This window comes from Panthera uncia, chromosome E3 (genome assembly GCF_023721935.1).
Source record: "Panthera uncia isolate 11264 chromosome E3, Puncia_PCG_1.0, whole genome shotgun sequence".
Lineage (NCBI taxonomy): Eukaryota > Metazoa > Chordata > Mammalia > Carnivora > Felidae > Panthera > Panthera uncia.
The window spans coordinates 34446724-34464609 of NC_064815.1; the positions used below are offsets into that span (position 1 = coordinate 34446724).

Consider the following 17886-nt stretch of genomic DNA (forward strand, 5'->3'; position numbering starts at 1 on the left):
ATGGTTGTCCCCAGCCAACAGCCCCTGTGCTTGAACACTTCCCACTCATGGCCCTTCCTTCCTCTGGATCAGGCACTGCCCTCCCCAGATTCCCCTCCCCTCCTCTTCTGGACTCCAATCCGACTTGAAAGGTTACAGGCAGGGTGAGCAACATCAGAGGTGGAGGGCCGCACGTTCCCCATACGGCCCCCAGCCGCCGCCCTTCCCGGCTGCAGGCTGCAAGCGCAAGCCGGGTGTTCCCGGGTCCCCAAAGTCCTAGTCCCGGCCTCAGCCTCTAGAGGAGACTGGCCGTGATCCAGCAAGCCCGTTCCAGGGCGTGGGCAGGCTGCTCTGGGCATCTTTGGGCGGCAGAAGGGTTGGAGGCTACACTGCAGACAGTATTCTCAGACCCGCTAGCGATGATGACCCCGGCAGGGGCTTCCGGATACGCCTGGCGTCCGCTTCCTGGACAGTCTTCCTGGCCCACTCCCCATGTCCTCTCCCCACAAATGCCCCCCGGAGGTCTGGAGCAAGTAACACCCCTCCCCCGTCCAGGAAGCGCATTCCGAGGACCGGGACTCAGCCACCACCTCCCTAAGGCGCACTGCGCATCACCCCACCCCCCGACCGGGGCCCCTCGAGGGCCAGGAAGACACAGGACGGACCAGTCCTCCTGGGGGTCTGACTACTGGCTGGCGGCCGTGCACGGACCGCGGTGCATACGGGGGCGGGAGGCCGGCCACTGGGAGAGGCACCAGGCTGCGGGGGTGCTCGCCCCAACCCCAGACGCCTTCTCCCGGGTCTCACGCCACGAGAGTCCCATCCGCCCCGGGCCTGTGTCCAGGATGGGCGGAGGCCCCCCGGCTCCTCCTCCGCGGGCGGATCCGCGCCGCGCTCGCCGCCACTGCGCCGGGCTTCCGTCCTCCCGCGCGCAGGCGCCGGCGGCACTTCCGGGGTCGCCTCGGCGGGGCGGGTGGGCTCCACGCGCTGGGGGTCCCCACGCCCGGAACCCCGGCCCCAGCCGCGGGATGCCCGCGCGCGGGGCGGGCCAGGTGAGTGTGCGCCCACGTGAGCGCGCTTCTCGCTCCGCGCGCGGCTGCCCCGCGCCACGGCCGAGCAACGGCCTCCGGGGCGATCATCCCCCCCCCCCCCCGCCCCCCGGAGTCGTTCAGCCGGCGGACCGCTGAGCGAGAACCCGGGGGACACCAGTAACGCGGGCCTCACTTCCCAGACAGGCGGCCACCGGTGTGTTGGCCCTGGCTCGGCTGCTCCATCTGCCAGGAGAAAAGCTGAGGCCCGGCCGAGGTCGCCAGTGAAGTCTGGGAGGAGACCCCGACACCGGCTTCTTGGTTAAATGTTGTACACTCAGACCCAGCTCAGACAGTCCCTCCCCAGGGGCCGGCCTGCTACAGAAATGACCCTGGCTTGGCCCAGGGGGCCACTTTCTCACGCTCCTCGCTTCGGGGCCTGTCACAGCCGGATAAATGGTCTCTCTATACTTACGAACCTCGTGTTTGCCCAGGTTGTGATGGAGGGCTGGTGGGCACCCACATCCAGGCCAGGCTGTTTCCTGCCCTCCGCCGGCCGGACCTACTCTGACAAGAGACCCTTGTCCCCAGGTTTTGCCTGGAGACATCCCAGGTGGAGGGTGTTTCTTTTTAATCTTTTAAAGTAGATTTATTTATTTTGAGAGAGAGAGTGAGAGCGAGCCGGGGAGGGGCGGAGAGGAGGAGAGAGAGGCGTGCAAGCAGGCTCCAGGGTGTCAGCTCTGAGCCTGCGGGGGCAGGTGGGGGGGGGGGTGTCTCGATCTCATGGAACCGTGAGATCCTGACCTGAGCCACCCAGGCGCCCGAGGGCGTTTCTTCCTAACATTCTTTGAGTGCTTGCTGTATGCCAGCCGAGTGCATACCTGACTTCTCTCATTTTATCCTCGTAACTTTGTGTGGCAGATACTGGTTACTTTTCTACAGATGAGGAAGCAGAAGCACAGCCACTTTAGGTGATTTTCTGGGGCCCCTTGTTCAGGGAACCGTCCTTTCCAACCGGTGCCAGGGAAGCATGTGAGGTGCCCACGTACAAAGTTTGAGGCGGTGCTCACTCTTGGGTGCAACAGCAGGGGCACCCCCACTACTTAGCCCTGGGCCAGTCCATCACCACAAAGGCCTGTGAGGCAGGTTCAGATTCTAGGTCTCTGATGGGGAAACTGAGGCCTCTCTCTCAGCCTCTGTCCCTGTGCAGCTTTATGAGTCCCTCCCCACCCAGGGTGGACCAGTGCTGACCCAGAATGACCCAAGTGCCATGAGGCAGGCAGGGGGCCAAACTCCCAAGTGGCGGTGTCCCAGCGCCTGACCCCATGGCGGGTATTGGCAGATGGGCTGGGCTGCAAAGACGGTCACGTCAGTGTCCACTCTCAGTAGACTGGCGGTCTCCTTTTGACATGGAGCGTCAGCACTTATGTTAAAAATAATGGGTCTGTCACATGCCAAGGAGATGTGGGTGCTACTGAAGACCAGCCCTTGAGCGGGGTGTTTCCCAGGCCCCAGTGCTCACCTGCTCCCTTCATCTTATCCCACTTGCTGGAGAGCAGCTGGTCTCAGAGCAGCTGAGCATGTGTGGTCGTGTTTCTCAGGCTGTGTGGCAGCAGGTGGGAGGCTGGGTCTCGTCCCTTGAGAGACCTCACCTTTGCCCCGCTTGCTCCTTATCATTATGATATCCCGGGTCATGAGGGGATAGTTGGGGACTCACCAGGGGTCATGCCTGAGCCCTTGGGGTGGAGCAGAGAAGACAGCAGGTGCGCAAGCAACCACCTGTGTGTGGCCTTCTGAGCCATTCTGAGGAGGGGATGGTACAGTGGGAGCCCTGCCAACGTGTCAACAGGGTGGGAGGGAAGGGAGTGTGGATGACACAGCAACACAAAACCCATTCCTTGGCCGGGCCCCATCAAGGTCATGGCTGTGCTTTTAAACTCCTGGTTAGGGTCAGTGCAAAGGGCTGGGTTCAAGAAATAAGATCAAAAGTTCGTTTGGTGGGGGGGGGGGGGGGGGTGCCTGGGTGGCTCAGTCGGTTAGGCGTCCGACTTCAGCTCAGGTCATGATCTCACGGTCCTCGCGATCGAGCCCGTGTCAGGCTCTGTGCCTAACAGCTCGGAGCCTGGAGCCTGTTTCGGATTCTGTGTCTTCCTCTCTCTCTGTTCTGCCTCCGTTCGCCCTCTCTCCTTTTCTCAAAAATAAATAAAAATTAATAAAAAAAAGTCTGGGGTCCATATGATGAGTGGGAATAAGAGTACCAGCCCTCCTGTCCTAGGCTCGGATGCCCACTCTCCCCTCCCCAGGCCCTGCAGCCCTTTGCCACCAGGCTGTGCATCCACAGCATGTGGAGGGTGTGTGGATTAGAATGGCTACCCTGACCCTGCCACCGACCGCCTCTCCTCGTTTCCCAAGGCTTCCTGGGGCCCAGCATGGGGCTGAGTATAGCATTCTGCTTGCACCTTGCAACAACCCACCGGGTGGCTGCCTGCCTCCATTTTGCAGGTGAAGCAGGCAGTCAAATATGGTCCTTGAACTCCACCAGCCTGACTTCACCACAGAACCTATTCAGAATATTTATTTTGTCTGTTTTCATCACAGCTTTCCCGAAGAATGGGGCAAAAAAAGCAGCGACTGTTGGAGGCACGACGGCGTCAGAGCCTAACAGACGGAGCCCAGATGCCTTCCACCATGGAGCCCTGCTTGGGGCCGCCTGCAACCCTGGGACCCCAGCGCAGCATCTATTTTTCAAGCCCCAAAAGCCACTCTGCACAACTGGGATCTGAGTTTTTTGACCAGCCTGCAGTCCCTCTGGCACGGGCATTTCTGGGACAGGTAATATAATGTGGCCAAGGAATAGGTGAAAAGTCTTCAGGCTGAGAACTCAGTTCCCTGGCACATTCAGCACTTCACAGGCCCTCCCCGGTTCCACTGCGGCCTGAGCTCCTCTCCTAGGTGCTCTGTTGACCTGAAAGCACCGCCCCTCCAGTGATAGCCCCTGGAAACTGCCCCCTGCCCTGTCCTCAGCCGGTGCCCCTGTCCCCTGTGGGTGCCACCCCTGGCCCAGGGTGCTGTCTGAGCCAACCACAGCCAGCGCATCTTCCTGGCATAACGCCTACACTGACGCCCTCCTTGTGGAGCTGACTACACCCAGGGCTGTGGTCCAGGCCAGGGGTGCTACGGGCACCTGTCTTGCTGCTCAGAAATGCCTATCAGAGCTAGGTGGGTGGGAGCTGAGTAGGATGGTCCTTTGTGGGTTAGTCCAGGTGGAGGGGGCTACACAGGCTCTGGGGGTTCAGCTGTGTGGGAAGAGCATGGGGGCCCTGTGCCCCCCACGCTGCCCTGCACTAAGCTAAGCATTTCAGTCCAAGGGGGACTTGGGGAGGAGGAGGCAAGGAGATGGGAGGCCTTACCAAGAAGACTTGGAAGTGTGTGGTTTCAGTGGTGCCGACTTTCCAACCCAGCCCGGGCCGGAGCTTGAGATAGCTGCTAGCTGTGGCCAGGACACTTAGTGAGCAGGGCCTGTGGTCCAGGGGGGGTTGAGCAGGCCAGAGGGGACAGCAGGGGACCCGGCTGGACCTGGGTGCCCTGGTGCATCCTGAACCGGGGAGATGAGGCCCAGGCTGTGAGCTATCACAGTTGAGTCTCTGCTTCTTGCTGCTCTAAGCAGACCGACTGCCCACAGGTCTTGGTTCGGCGACTTGATGATGGCACAGAGCTCCGCGGCCGCATTGTGGAGACGGAGGCATACTTGGGGCCCGAGGATGCAGCTGCTCATTCGAGGGGTGGCCGGCAGACCCCCCGCAACCGTGGCATGTTCATGAAGCCAGGAACCCTGTACGTGTACATCATCTATGGCATGTACTTCTGCATGAACGTCTCCAGCCGAGGTGAGCAGAGTCCCCTTAGCTGGCAGCTGGGAGACCCATGGGAACACCAGGCTGGGGCAGGTATCTGAGCAAGGAGGTGTCAGTGCTAAACTAGGTTGCAGTTTTAGGAATCCTGGCTACACTGACAGGGCGGTTATAGGTGCCAGAGGCCCCCACGGGATAGAGGTCATGGGCTGACCTGAACACAGAGCAGACAGGTTCCACAAGGCCGCCCCTGGTCACAGAGCTCAAAGGTGGTGTCCCCTGTGGCCCAGAGTAGACCTGTGGGGGCCGGTTGTGGGCAAACAAGGGTGAGATTAATTTGGGACGAGTTGGGCTCAGGCCAGAGCCTTGCCAGAGGTCAGTTACAGGGTCTGAACCTATTGTTCTCAACGTGCTACTGGCGTCTAGTGGGTGAGGCCAGGCATGATGCTGGATAGCTTACAGGCACACGTTGGCCCCCATCACACAGAATCACCTGGCCCCAAACATCAGTAGTGCCCAGAGATGCTGGTCTAGAGCACCCAGGAGAACCCATTCACCCTGTGGGACCTGCTCTGGGGCGGCTTCTGTTCTTCCTGAGCAGGTGGCTGCTTTCTGGAAGGCCTGTGCTCTGAAGGAAGAACCCACAGCGTCACCCTGCCAGAGGCACCGCTGACCAGGAGCAGGGTCTGCCTGGCCCACTCTGACTAGCCAGTCTCAACATCTGTATGTGTGTTGAGCTTCCTCCCTGACCATCCCAAGAAAGCAAATGCTTGAGGAGACCACAGAGAGGCGTGGGGTCTGGTATGCGTTGTGTTACACATGATTCCAGTGGCCTGGAAGTTGTGATTGCGCAGAGTGGACAGCTGGGCCTGTCCAGTGTCAGAGCCACATTGGGCCCCAAGATTGGTCCCATGCCCGGCACAAAGCAGGTGTTGAGCGAAGCTGAGTGACTGGAGATCAGAGGATGGTGGGGAGCACCCCAGAGGGTCGGTCCTCTTACCACCCTGGAAAACTTATCTTGGTTGTCTGGCTTTTCTTTGGCAATAGAACCAACCCCCTCTTGTGAAGTGGGACTGAACTCGGACAAGGAGAGAGAATGAGTCTGGGGATGCCTGGGGCTATGGTCAACAAAGAAGGGGAGAAGCCTGGAATTTCTAGGGTCGGGGGGCAGGGGGAGGGTGGGTACAGCGGACAGGGCAGACACGGGAGGTAGCACATTACTTTCTGGACACATGACCAAGATGCCCCAGAAACATCCAGGTCAGGGGGGCAGGAAACCACATGGGTGCAGACAGGGCCAAGGGTCATCCAGCTAGAGGGAGGAAGAGGGGAGGCCAAGGACATGGTCGTTGCCTGCCTGCCATCAGTGTGGAGGTGCCACAGAAATGACCAGGAAGGCAGGTGGTATAGACAGAGGACTAGCGGGTGAGGATGGGGAGACTTGGTGGGAAGAGGTCATGCTTTCATCAGGACGTGGGACTCAGATGCATTCCAGGAAAGGGGCGTGGGGACAGAGGGATAGGCTCCTCCTTCACCCCGTGTGCAGGGGCTCATTGAGACACTGAGGGACATGTGAGGCACCCACGGGGCACCCTGAGGATGGTGGGCTAAGAAGGGCCCAGGAAAAACAGAGGCTCAGGAACTTGAGGTTTCGCTTGCTCCCGACTATATTTTGAGATACTTTAAAAAATCGGTTGGTTAAGGGACATCTGGTCACAAAACCCCCAACACTTGCCAGGTGCTGGCTACAAGGGAGAGCATGGCTGCTGTAACCACTCAGGGCTCCCAGGTGCCGATGGGGAGAACCTTGTGGCCAAGGTCCAAGAGTGGAGACTGGCCTGGCCACCTGAGCCTCTTCAGACCCCCTGGTGGTGGGGGTGGGCCAAGTCGGTAGAACAGCCTTGCTGGAGGGTCAGGGCTCCTCTGGCCAGGGTCATCACTGTCCCCAGCCATGCAGGACTGAAGGAATTTGGGGAGATGCATCTTCCTGAGTGAGCCCCTGGGCCCAGGGTATCCATTTGCGGTCTCCGGTCTCTAAAGTAGCTTCGCCTGAGCACCTCGCTGGCTGGAGCATTTGACTCTTGCTCTCAGGGTTGTGAGTTTTGAGTCCCACGTTGGATATAGAGATTACTTAAAAATTAAAAAAAAAAAAAAAAAATCTTCAAGTAGCTTGGACTGCTACACAAAGAGCCAGGGCTGGAAGGAGGTGAGGGGCTATGTTGGCATCTCTTCCCACATGGTCTCCTGTGTCGCTGGGTGGGGCTCCCCCAACATCACGAGCACACTGGTGGCTGCTCTGAGCCAACCTTTCAGCTTGCCCAACAGATTCCAAGTAGGTGAGGTGAATGGGGTGCCCTGGGACCTGGTCAGAATCTGCCAGGTCTCAGGCCGCCTGCTTCCTGGTGGGTTGGCCGTGCTCACAGACACCTGGCTCTCTGCGGTTTCCTTTGCCAGCCTCACAATTGCTGCCAATCACCAAGCCAGAGGAAGCCAGAGAGGAGGCTGACTACAAGCACCCTCCAGGCTTTTTTTGAGACAGGTTCTCCCTAACTGATGCTCAGGCATTCAGGCTGCATGGGGGAAGCCCCCACCTGGTGACACAGGTCGTGTGTGCAGAAGGTGGAGGTAGCCGAATCTGGACATCGAGTGCAGGGGTGCCCAGGAAGGCAGCTGCGTCACACCCATAGCGCTGCACGCACCCTGGGGTAAGGAGGGCAACCGGCCTGGGGAGACCTGGCTTTCTAGGCTGTCTGTCTGTCCCACAGGGGATGGGGCATGCGTCCTGCTGCGAGCGCTGGAGCCCCTGGGGGGCCTGGAGACCATGCGGCAGCTTCGCAGCACCCTCCGCAAGGGCGCCGCGGGCCGAGCCCTCAGAGACCGTGAGCTGTGCAGCGGCCCCTCCAAGCTATGCCAGGCCATGGCCATCGACAAGAGCTTCGACCAGCGGGACCTGGCCAAGGACGAGGCTGTGTGGCTGGAGCGCAGCCCCCCGGGCTCCAGGGAGCCGGCTGTGGTGGCAGCAGCCCGAGTGGGCATTGGCCAAGCAGGAGAGTGGGCCCAGAAGCCCCTGCGCTTCTACGTCCAGGGCAGCCCCTGGGTCAGTGTGGTAGACCGAGCGGCCGAACAGAACTCACAGGCCTGCTCGGACAAGGCTTTTTAATTGTTCAAAGACCAAATAAATGCTTTATGTCTGGGAAAGAGTACTGCTTGTTATCTCTGCCAGAGCTCCTCTCGGTAGCCAGCGTGCGCTTAGTCCTTCTTCCTCCAGGACGGGACACTGGGGGCCGTGTGTGGGCAGGAGGCTGAACGCATCATTCCTCAGGCCTGCACGAGGGAGGGGAGCGTGTACCAGTGCAGACTCACCTTGAGGATGGGGATCAGCCCAGTCCCTTGTGTATCATCAGGTGTCAGAGAGGGAGTGACAGCCTGGTCATGAGCCTGCTGGCGGTTAACGCAAGGGCTGTGGTGAGGGCAGGGCCACTCAGGTGTTCCTGGCCCCCGGAAGGGCGGAGGGGTGGGGGCAGACGTGTTTCCGTGTATCCCCCAGGGTGACCAAGGGAAGGCAGCAGTGGAGGGGGTCAGGGGATGAGGACGGGGTTGGGAGGAGGGTCTGACAGAAACGCACGGCCCGAATTTGCGTGTGGAACGAACGCAGCAGGCCTCCCTCTGAGGCATGAGTCCTGCACACTCCCTCCAGCTGGAAGCCTCACCTCAGCTCAGATACTGAGGCTGCCTCCAGGACCAGACGAGACCGAGAACCTGGAGTACAGCAGGCCCAAGGCTGCTGCTGGACTGTAGTCCGGCTTCAGGCACAAGAGGGCTCAGCCCGCTGTAGGGGTGGGAAGCCCAGGGCTGGGGAGAGCCCAGCAGCCCCGCCGCTGGCAGCACCCGCTCTCCGCCTCCTCGTCCTCGGTCTGGTCTCAAGGGAGCAGTGCCTGGAACACCGCGATGACTGGGTCCTCATGGGTGGTCACCACCAGCACACTGCGGAACTTGTCAAAGAGCATGAGCAGCTGGGAGCGCCGCGTGTTTTCATTGTACATGATCTCCTCCAGGTGGTGGCGGCCCCGGAAGTAGTGCAGGAGCCTGGGGGGTGGGGGAAGGACAGCATGAGCCCAGGTGGCCTTTGCCCTCACAGCCACTGGTGGGGATCTCAGGGTCTCGGGGAGGCGGCCACCCACACCTCCATCCCCAGCAGAGGCAGGAAAGGTCCCCTCAAGTGGGTCCGTGAGGACCCAGGGCTACTCAAACCCTGTAGCCACGCGAGCCTGAGGGCCATTCCCGCCCTCAGCATCCTGACGTGGGTGGGGAAGTCCCATGTGGCTACGGACCCAAACAGGATCAGTGCTCTAGGGGGCCATCTGTGGCAGGGCTGGCGTAGGAGGCCCGGACGTGGCTGCTTCAAAGAGTTGCCTGGCATGCGGTTCGTGACTGTGGGTTTCCTCACCTCACCCAGAAAACCATACACCTGCAGAGCCCCCCACCCATCCCGAGTCAAAGCCGGGTCTGACAAAGTGTGTCACCAATGATGTAGGGAGGCTGGAACCCCTTCCCCCCACTGCCTGGGCCAAGAGCTTTCCCACGTGGGAAAAATCCCTGCCAACCCCCGTGAGGAGGAGAACCTGCTGCTGCTTCCAGAGAGGTGACAAGAGACACCCAGGAAGTCCTGGAGGGACCCCAACGTCAGAGGCACCACGGGTGGGGACACCACAGTGCCTGAGACGCCACCTCAACCAGCAACTGCCATTTGTCATCGATGGATTTCAGTTGGGGTTGTGTTGGGTAAGTCCCCATCCACTTTCTGTTCTGACCCTAGAACTGAGCCAGCCCCACTGGTCACCGCGCCCCCACCTAGCAAACATGCGGAGGTCCTCGGGGTTCTGGGCTGCAGGCACGCTGAGGATGGCCGCCCGCTCGTGCTCCGAAAGGCTGGCCAGCAGGTTCTCCGTCATCCTCTTGTTCAGCGGGGAGTCCCCACTGGGGAGAAGCTCTGCACTGGAGTTGTCCATGCTGGGGCTCGTGAGGGTCATGTCGTCACTGCTGGCTGTGGGTGGCCGTAGGTCAGGGAGCAGCCAACCCCCCAAACATGCCCCTGTTGCGCCATCTGTGATTCCCACCGGGAATCCACTGCCCCGCCCCCTGGTCAGGGCCCCCCCCCCCCCCGCCCCCCAGCACAAGGCAGGCCTGCCCATCCCGCCCCTCCTACCCGACATGGACAGGGTTCTCGGACTGGACCTGAAGACCAAGGTCAGGCCTTAGTCGAGGGAGCCTTCCAGCCCTTCATCTGCCCCGAGCCTGGGAACCTGGGGCATGCTGTGGCCACAATGGCTCTTTAAAGAAGGGGCTGTGACAGTCACTTTCTCTTCACAGGCCCTGGACACAGCAGTCTCAACCGTGACCTTCTAGTGACGGTGTGAAATCTGCTCTGATCCCAGGCTGCTCTTGACTCGAGCCCAGGAGCCCAGAGGCACGGCTTTCTCCTCAGAGCCACAGAAGTACAGGGAGGTCAGGGAGAGAGGTCTCCTGTCCTCCCTCAAGGGAGAGCCGCTCAGCAGGGGGCAGGGGCTCTCCGTGCGAGGACCCAACTGCCCACACGAGGTGTGGGTGCGCGCGCGCACGTATGGCCACGTGAAGGTGCTCCAGTCACTCCCAGCCGTGCCTGTGTCGGGATCCTGGCCGCCACTCCCAGGCACCCTCCCGAAGGCTACCCCCACCCACCAGACGCGTGCCCCGGGCAGGGGGCTCCTACTTGGGGAACCAAAGCTGAGGGCGTTGGGTGTGCTGAGGCTGCGGCCGCTGACCCTGGTGGTGAAGGGGACATCGTCCTCTCGAGGGTGGGGCTCATCCTCACTGGGCGAGGCCATCAGGCACACGTATGTGTGCAGCTGGACAAGGAGCCTGTGCTGCAGCATCCACACGACCATCTGAATGAGCTGGGTCTGCACAAGAGACAGTGTGAGGCCCAGGGTGGTAGGCGGGGTGGGGGGGAAGGCTGGTCCCCCCCCACCGCCCCGCTCCCCTCTGGGGAGGATCCGGGAGCCACGACCTGAGACACGGTCCCCACAACTCATCCCAGACGTAAGGGCCACATGAGCTTCAGGGGCCCAACCCTAGAATACAAGGCTCCACATCTCAGAAAAGGAGCTCTTGGCTGCTGGCCGGCCTGCAAGCCCAACTCCCTGCTCCAGGGAAGGTGGCAGGGCCACAAGGGCACTGGGCTTACACCTGCACTGCTCCCACCACACACCTGGGCTTTCGTGCCCAGAGCCGAGGAACAGGACTGATTACATGGAGGCCCTTGCTCTGCCTGGTCTCCCCCCGGCCACTCAGCCCTGTCGCCCAAGCCCCCCACCACACAGAGCCGGGCCCACTGTGGCCTGGACACCGTTCACAAAAAGGCTGCTGCTCTGAGAGCAGGAAGTCCTCTCCTTGGGTCAACCTGGAAGCCTGCCCAAGGACAGGGAGCTGTAATGCGGTGTGCAGTCCTAGGGCGTGGAGTCCACCCCTCCCTCGGGGGCTGCCACCTGACCAGGGGCAGTGAGGAGGCCTGTGCAGGCATGGCTTGAGCATGCCTGAGCAGGAAGGTGCATGTTCTCAGACACACACATCTGCCTGATCGGATCTGCGGGGGTCCCCTCCTGGGAGGGGATGGCTGCCCAGGGATGAAAACAGGGATGTACCATGGGCGTGTTATGACCTGGTCAAACCAAATACAATTGAAAAGGACTGTAATATAACTAAACTTAAAATTAACAAGTAAAACAAAGAGGCTTCTTAAGACCTCAACAACACACTCCAGGCCCCGAAACAGGAGGTGTGACAAGAAGGCGGGCTCAGGGGCACCTGGGTGGCTCAGGCGGTTAAGCATCCAACTTTGAGTCAGGTCGTGATCTCACGGTCTGTGAGTTCGAGCCCCATATGGGGCTCTATGCTGACAGCTCGGGGCCTGGAGCCTGCTTCACATTCTGTGTTTCCCTCTCTCTCTGCCCCTCCCCTGCTCACACTTTTGTCTCCCCCCCTCTCTCTCTAAAACATAAATAAACAACAATAAAAAGCAACAGAAGAAGGAGGAAGAGGAGGGGAAGGGGAGGAAGAAGAGGGGGGGAGGAAGAAGAGGGAGAGGAGGAGAAGCAGCAGAAGCAGAAGGAGAGGCAGAAGGAGAAGAAAAAGGCCTCAGCCCGGGACTGTGCAGGACCAAACCCAGCTCCATCTGGGCCCTTGACAAGGGACAGGGTGGCCCCCCCAGGCATGGCTTGGAAAATCCACCCACCATCCAGACCATTAGGAAGCTTCTGCTGGGTACAGATGCAAAGCGTGTCTTTTATTCGGCTGGCATGGCCTGGCACACTTCCCGGAAACCAAAGGCCCCATGAAAGGCGGCCTTTAGAACTGTCACACTCAGCATCTAAATGAACTCAAGAACCTGGATCTCCATCTCATTCACAACTTGAGAAGGGAAAGAATTTGCTTTTAAGGACTGGTTTAACAGATGTGTCGCTTATTAAAACAAATACTTTGGAAGACAAAGCCTTGAGAACACCCAGCCCCATCTCCAACACCTGCCCCATCTTGGCCCTGTGCTGGGTCCCTGCCCAGAATTCCAAAGCTCCAGGCATTCAGCGGAGAGGAGGCAGGCAGAGCCTTGTTCTTGGGTCTAGGCTGCACCTGGACCACAAGCCCCATACCTCCCTGGATGAGCCCTTGCCACACCCAGCAATCCCACCTGGCCCTCACTTTGCCCCAGGCCCAGTGGGGCCTGTTCCAGGCCTGTCCTCTCCAAATCCTCTTGGATGAGGAGATTCTGGGGACCAGTGAGCCCAGAACTTAGACCTATATACCCTGTGGCCACCTGAACTGTGGAGGGGGAGAGAGCAGGAGGGCAGGGCCCAAGTTCAGTGAAAACAAAGCCGATTACACACACACACACACACACACACACACACACACACACACCCACCCACCCAAACCCAGGAAAGGTCACCACTCTCCTGCCATCTGGGCCTCTTAACTCTGTTCTACCCCAAGAACCACTCACCATAGCCAGGGTGGGCTCCACTGGAGTGGGGGTGGGGGGACTTGGGACTGCCCAAGTGTCTGCAGGTGGCCTGGCTGGGGAGCCAGCTTTTGATCACCTTGGCACAACATGTGCCACCTACTCCCCAAAGGAAGCCCCCTCCTCCCCAAAACCAAGGCTAAGGGTGCAGCACTGAGGGCTCTGGGATGAGAAACTGACACCAGAGGAGTGGTTCCTGGGCTCCCCAAGACTCCTGTGACTTACCTCCTGCACCGGGGGGGCGAGGGGGTTTCTGAATTCTGACAAGGAGACGGGCAAGGAGAACTTAGCAAGGACAGATGGCAGGTCGTGAGCTGGAAACTGACGGGAGAACTGCTCAGCCAGTGGAGAGTACCTGGGGATGGGTAAGGTGGGCGTGCCCGTGAGCTCAGCAGGCTTCTCCATCATTTCATGACATCTGTGCCCTCACCATGAGCCCAGGGTGGGCAGCAGGAAGGCTCAGCATAGCTGGTGGCCTAGGATGGGTGTAATGAGGACAGAGCCCAGATGCTCTCCCTCGAGGGGCAGAAGGAACAATGGGCACAGGCCACAGCCCCTCTGAGCCCCCAAGTCAAGACCAAGGCTCCCAACCCCCCACCAGGCACCCCGTCCAGACCCCACTGGCCAGCAGACATGGGGGAGCACAGACCCTGTATGGAAACTTTGAATGCCAGAAGAGCACACGCCCAGGGCAGGCCACGTGGTCCTGGACCAGGCCAGAATAAGAACGTGGACACAGCAGAGGCCAGTAACCAACTCCAAGCGAGGTCCTGGCTGAGCAGAGGAGCACGGCCCTGGGCTCTGGCAGCCAGAGGTACTCACAGACACACGCTGGCGTTGGGAGAAAGCATGTAGACATTGTTCTCACACAGCGGGTAGATGATGATGGCCTTGCCCCAGTACACCAGGTGAGCCGCGAGCTGGAAAACCTGTAGGCAGAGGGAGCTGACGGCAACCCCCCCACCCAGGGGCTTGGCACGGCAAGCACACAAGCCTTTGTATCACCGGTCGCTGTGTGGTTTGGGACAGTCACTTCCCACAGGACCCGGTGTTGTCCAGGCTGGCAGTAAGGAAAAGTCCCATGAGCATGGGGACATGTGAGGTGCTCAGGACCATGGGGTCAGCTCAGCTGAACAAGGGCCTTGTCTGAACAAGCTGGCAGAGGCCAGCACCCTGCTCCCACCAGGAGCCCAGCATGGGGATGGGTTTCCACATGGTAATGGATGTGGGTCAAATGAACCTGTCCTACACCTCCTGCACTCATCCCTGTGTGTCCCAGTATCCCGGGACCACACTCCACTGCCCGGCTCTCCTGGATGCTCAGACAAGACGGGCCAGAGACAGACTAAGATGCCAGAAATTCCTTCCAACTTCAAGAGGGGAGCCCAGGTCTGAGGGTACGGCACTGGACACTTCTTTTTTTTTGGTTTTGTTTTGTTTTAGTTTTTCTTAACGTCTATTTATTTTTGAGACCTAGAGAGAGACACACACAGGAGGGGAGAGGCAGCGAGAAGGGGAGACGCAGAATCCAAAGCAGGCTCCAGGCTCTGAGCTGACAGAGCCCGATGTGGGGCTTGAACTCACGAACTGTGAGATCGTGACCCGACCCAAAGTCGGACGCCTAACCGACTGAGCCACCCAGGCGCCCTGGCACTGGGCATTTCTAATTCTGCATCACCGAGGTGAGCGTGCTGCCCCTCCGTGCCATCACTATGTGTCCCCAAGTGGGCAAGACACCCCGACCCACATGCAAGGCCAGGGACACCGCTGAGTCCACCTCCACCTCATCTTGGCAAACAGGACCTCCAGTGGCACCACCAGTGCCAACGTGGCAGCAATTTCAGTTCCTTCACTGCCGCTCTTCTCTCTCATCCCAAGTCCTACTGAAGCCCACTCCAAAGCAAGGACACACCCACTTTCCTCCGCCTGGCGTCCACCCCCCACCACTCCCTGCAGCCCGAGCGCGGTTCTGGGGACCAGAGGTCTGAACTCGGATCCCAGGCTGCAGTGTCTGTCAGCAGGACGACTCTCTCCAAGTCTCCGCCTCCTGTAGCGGCAGCCTTCCTTGGCCTGTGCGTGTGGCCACATCCCTCCAGTCTCTGCCTCCAGGGTCACGTCCCCTGCCCACTTCTTACAAGGACAATCCAGGGTCACCGCCCATCTCAAAATCCTTTATCGCCTCTGCAAAGTCCCACGTGAGGTTGCATCCACAGGACCTGAGGGTTAGGATGCGAAGGTCTGTGGAGCCATTACTAAGCCAATCATAAGGAATGGACACTGTGATCAAAGATACTGTCCTAATTTATACATACAGAAAATCTGGAGGAATCTACTGTGTTTACCTCTGAAATACAGGATTGCAGGCACTCTCTGTGCCCATAATTTGCGAGATATATCAGTTTGTATGTGAAAGAGCATATCGACTTTATCACGACAAAAAAGGCCCCAAATAGGGGAGGTAGGTGGGGTGAAATAGTGAAGGAGATTCAAACTACACTTATCTTGATACGGAACTGCTGACTCCGTATACAGCACGCCTGAAACTGTCGCTGTGTCTTATTTACAAAAACAAAGGGGGCCTGGGGGGCTCAGTCAGTTAACCATCTGACTCGATTTCAGCTCAGGTCATGATCTCACGGTTCCTGAGATCGAACGCCACGTCTGGCTCTGTGCTGACAAGAGTGGAGCCTGCTCAGGATTCTCTGTCTCCCCCTCTCTCTGCCCCTCTCCCGCTCGCCCTCTCTCAAAATAAATAAATTAAATAAAAATAGATTAGATTAAAACAAAGCCCGGGGCGCCTGGATGGCTCAGTCGGTTAAGCGACCGACTTTGGCTCAGGTCAAGATCTCACGGTTTGTGAGGTGACAGCTCGGAGCCTGGAGCATGCTTCCGACTCTGTGTCTCCTACCCTCTCTGCCCCTCCCCCACTTGTGCTCTGTCTCTATCAAAAATAAATAAATCTGAAAAAAAAATTTTTTTAAATAAAAAATAAGAAATAAATTAAACAAGGCCCAAAATATTTACTTTGCCTGGGATGGAACAGGAGTTATTTAAGATTTTATTTTTTCTTCAGTGATCTCTATACCCAACACGGGGCTCAAACTCATGACCCCAAGATCAAGATTCACATGCTCTTCTGACTGAGCCAGCCAGGCGCCTCGGGAACATGAGGTAAGCTGACATCTTCTCTCTAGTGGGGCCATCCACGCTTGAGGGTCCAACTAGGCTCAGCCAGCCTCTGCTCCCCTGCTCTCCCAGGGGCCTCCACTGGGCCACCTGACCTGCCACAGGCAGCAGCAGTCCCAGAGGCCAGGGAGGCTGGCCACGCCAGCAGGAAACCCTGATTTGAAGTGAGCTCAGTGGGGAGGGTTATGGAAGGAAATAACAGCCTCCCCATGGCAAGGTGGGGGGCGGGGTGCGTGAAGGGGTTATCATCAAAGCTTTGTCTTTGCCCAAAGAGACCGAGAAACTTGAAAGCTTTGACAGCTCAGCCTGTATTGATCAGAACACAAGCTCTGCAGTGTGTACAAAACAGCCAGAACATTTAAGGTTCTGTCTTGTGGATGCTACGAAGGTGACTAGGATGTGGTCCTCACTGGGTCCCATCTAGTCCGTGAGCCCATATGACACACAAAGGCAGAATCGGATAAACTCTCTGGCCAGGTAAATGAAGGTCATGGGGAAGGACTTATTCTGGATGGCAGAACCTGAAACGGCTGCTTTGGGAAACAGAGGCCTGAGAGTCAAGCTCCCGCCCCTTGCCAAGGACCACAGGCCAAAGACGTGCCTCCCAGAGGGCCCAGGTAGGCTCGCGTCACACCTGGGATCCTCTTCCTCAGCCCATCTGAGAAAGCAGCTGCTCTGTAGCCAGGTCCTGCTGCCCCCTGGTGGCCACATGGTGCCCACCGTTCTCGCCCTGGGGCTGTCACCTGGAAGGCACACTGTCCCAGGGCCTCCAACTTCTCTTTATGCTTCTCTTCACTCCCTGGCCCCCACCCAGACTCCAACCAGATCGCAGCCAGGGCTGAGAGGCCCTCTACCCCATCAGAAACTGCAGCCCACAAGCACGTGGCTTGGCAAGAGGACGGCACCTCACACAGAACATAGGCCTGGGTGCACATACAAGGTAGAGGTCAAGGCCACGAAGCTAGGTCCTGGTTCCGCACACAGGCAGGCTCTCAACCCAACTTCCTGCCCTCACCTCCCACACTGGCAAAGTGGAGCTGTGGTACTGGCTGCTCACACGACGACACTCTGCGTGCCCCTGCAAGCCCCTAGCCCTGCCACCCCATCCTTCAGAGCCCAGTAACCCAGCACCTGGAGGGCCTCATGCCTCACAATCCTTGGACACAGGGGTTAGTACAACGTTAGTCCCAAAGCCAGTTCACAAAGCCCGCCCCGAAGCCAGGCCTGACTCGGATTCCAGAACTTGGAGCCGACCCAGGGACTACCCATCCCATCACGGCAGGCCACGTAGTGGACCTGGGTACATGGCACACAGGCAGCCTGCTTTCCTGACACCCTGACCTCCCACCTTCAACCAAGGGCGGCCTGCTTTGACGTGCCCACCCCTCCCTCCCCCATTCGCCCCTATTTGGGGTATCTCCCCAGGCCCCCCGGGGTTACCTGAAGCAAGGCCAGATCTGCATCCTGGGCAAGCTGCTGCAGGTTCTTCACGGCAGACGTGGTCTTGATCACGCGCACCAGGGCCGGGGAGCAGTCGAGCGGGAGCTCGCCCAGCAGGGACTTCTCATCACTGAGAAGCAGCAGGGCGTGGTAGGGGCTGCGGAGTAGAGTCACGGGTCACCAGAGCATGCAAGCCACAGGCCTCCCCAACCAGGCACACGCCTTGAGCACACAGACACTGAACCCCGGAGAAGAGGCCGCTGGAAGGATGAGAGAGGCCCAGGGGCCTTTAAGAAGCCACCAGGATTGCAGTCACCTTCAGAAGAAACTAATTAGAACAAAGCTGAAG

At 59.1% G+C, this 17886-nt stretch overlaps 2 protein-coding genes across 10 annotated transcripts in view; one reads left to right on the forward strand and one right to left on the reverse strand.

Moving 5' to 3' along the window:
• The first annotated feature begins 809 nt into the window (after window positions 1-809).
• Window positions 810-8056, forward strand: MPG (N-methylpurine DNA glycosylase). 5 transcript variants are annotated; one of them, XM_049639048.1, is made up of 4 exons: window positions 810-1031; window positions 3606-3839; window positions 4690-4894; window positions 7624-8056. In XM_049639048.1, the coding sequence occupies exons 1-4, from the start codon at window positions 825-827 to the stop codon at window positions 8016-8018; spliced, it is 1041 nt and encodes a 346-aa protein (XP_049495005.1). In that variant the 5' UTR covers window positions 810-824; the 3' UTR covers window positions 8019-8056. The 5 variants fall into 5 exon arrangements, with proteins under 5 accessions (XP_049495005.1, XP_049495008.1, XP_049495006.1 ...); XM_049639051.1 differs by lacking the exon at window positions 810-1031 and adding an exon at window positions 1152-1224; XM_049639049.1 differs by lacking the exon at window positions 810-1031 and adding an exon at window positions 1239-1501.
• Window positions 8001-17886, reverse strand: part of NPRL3 (NPR3 like, GATOR1 complex subunit) — a 43264-nt gene continuing 33378 nt past the window's right edge. For all 5 annotated transcript variants that reach the window (XM_049639044.1, XM_049639045.1, XM_049639043.1 and 2 more), the window contains 7 exons: window positions 17538-17694; window positions 13734-13840; window positions 13137-13266; window positions 10608-10797; window positions 9710-9902; window positions 8569-8944; window positions 8001-8182 (listed from right to left, as the gene is read on the reverse strand). In XM_049639044.1, coding sequence (XP_049495001.1) covers window positions 8779-8944; window positions 9710-9902; window positions 10608-10797; window positions 13137-13266; window positions 13734-13840; window positions 17538-17694 — 943 coding nt within the window. In that variant the 3' untranslated portion in view covers window positions 8001-8182; window positions 8569-8778. The remainder of the gene's footprint in view (window positions 8183-8568; window positions 8945-9709; window positions 9903-10607; window positions 10798-13136; window positions 13267-13733; window positions 13841-17537; window positions 17695-17886) is intronic.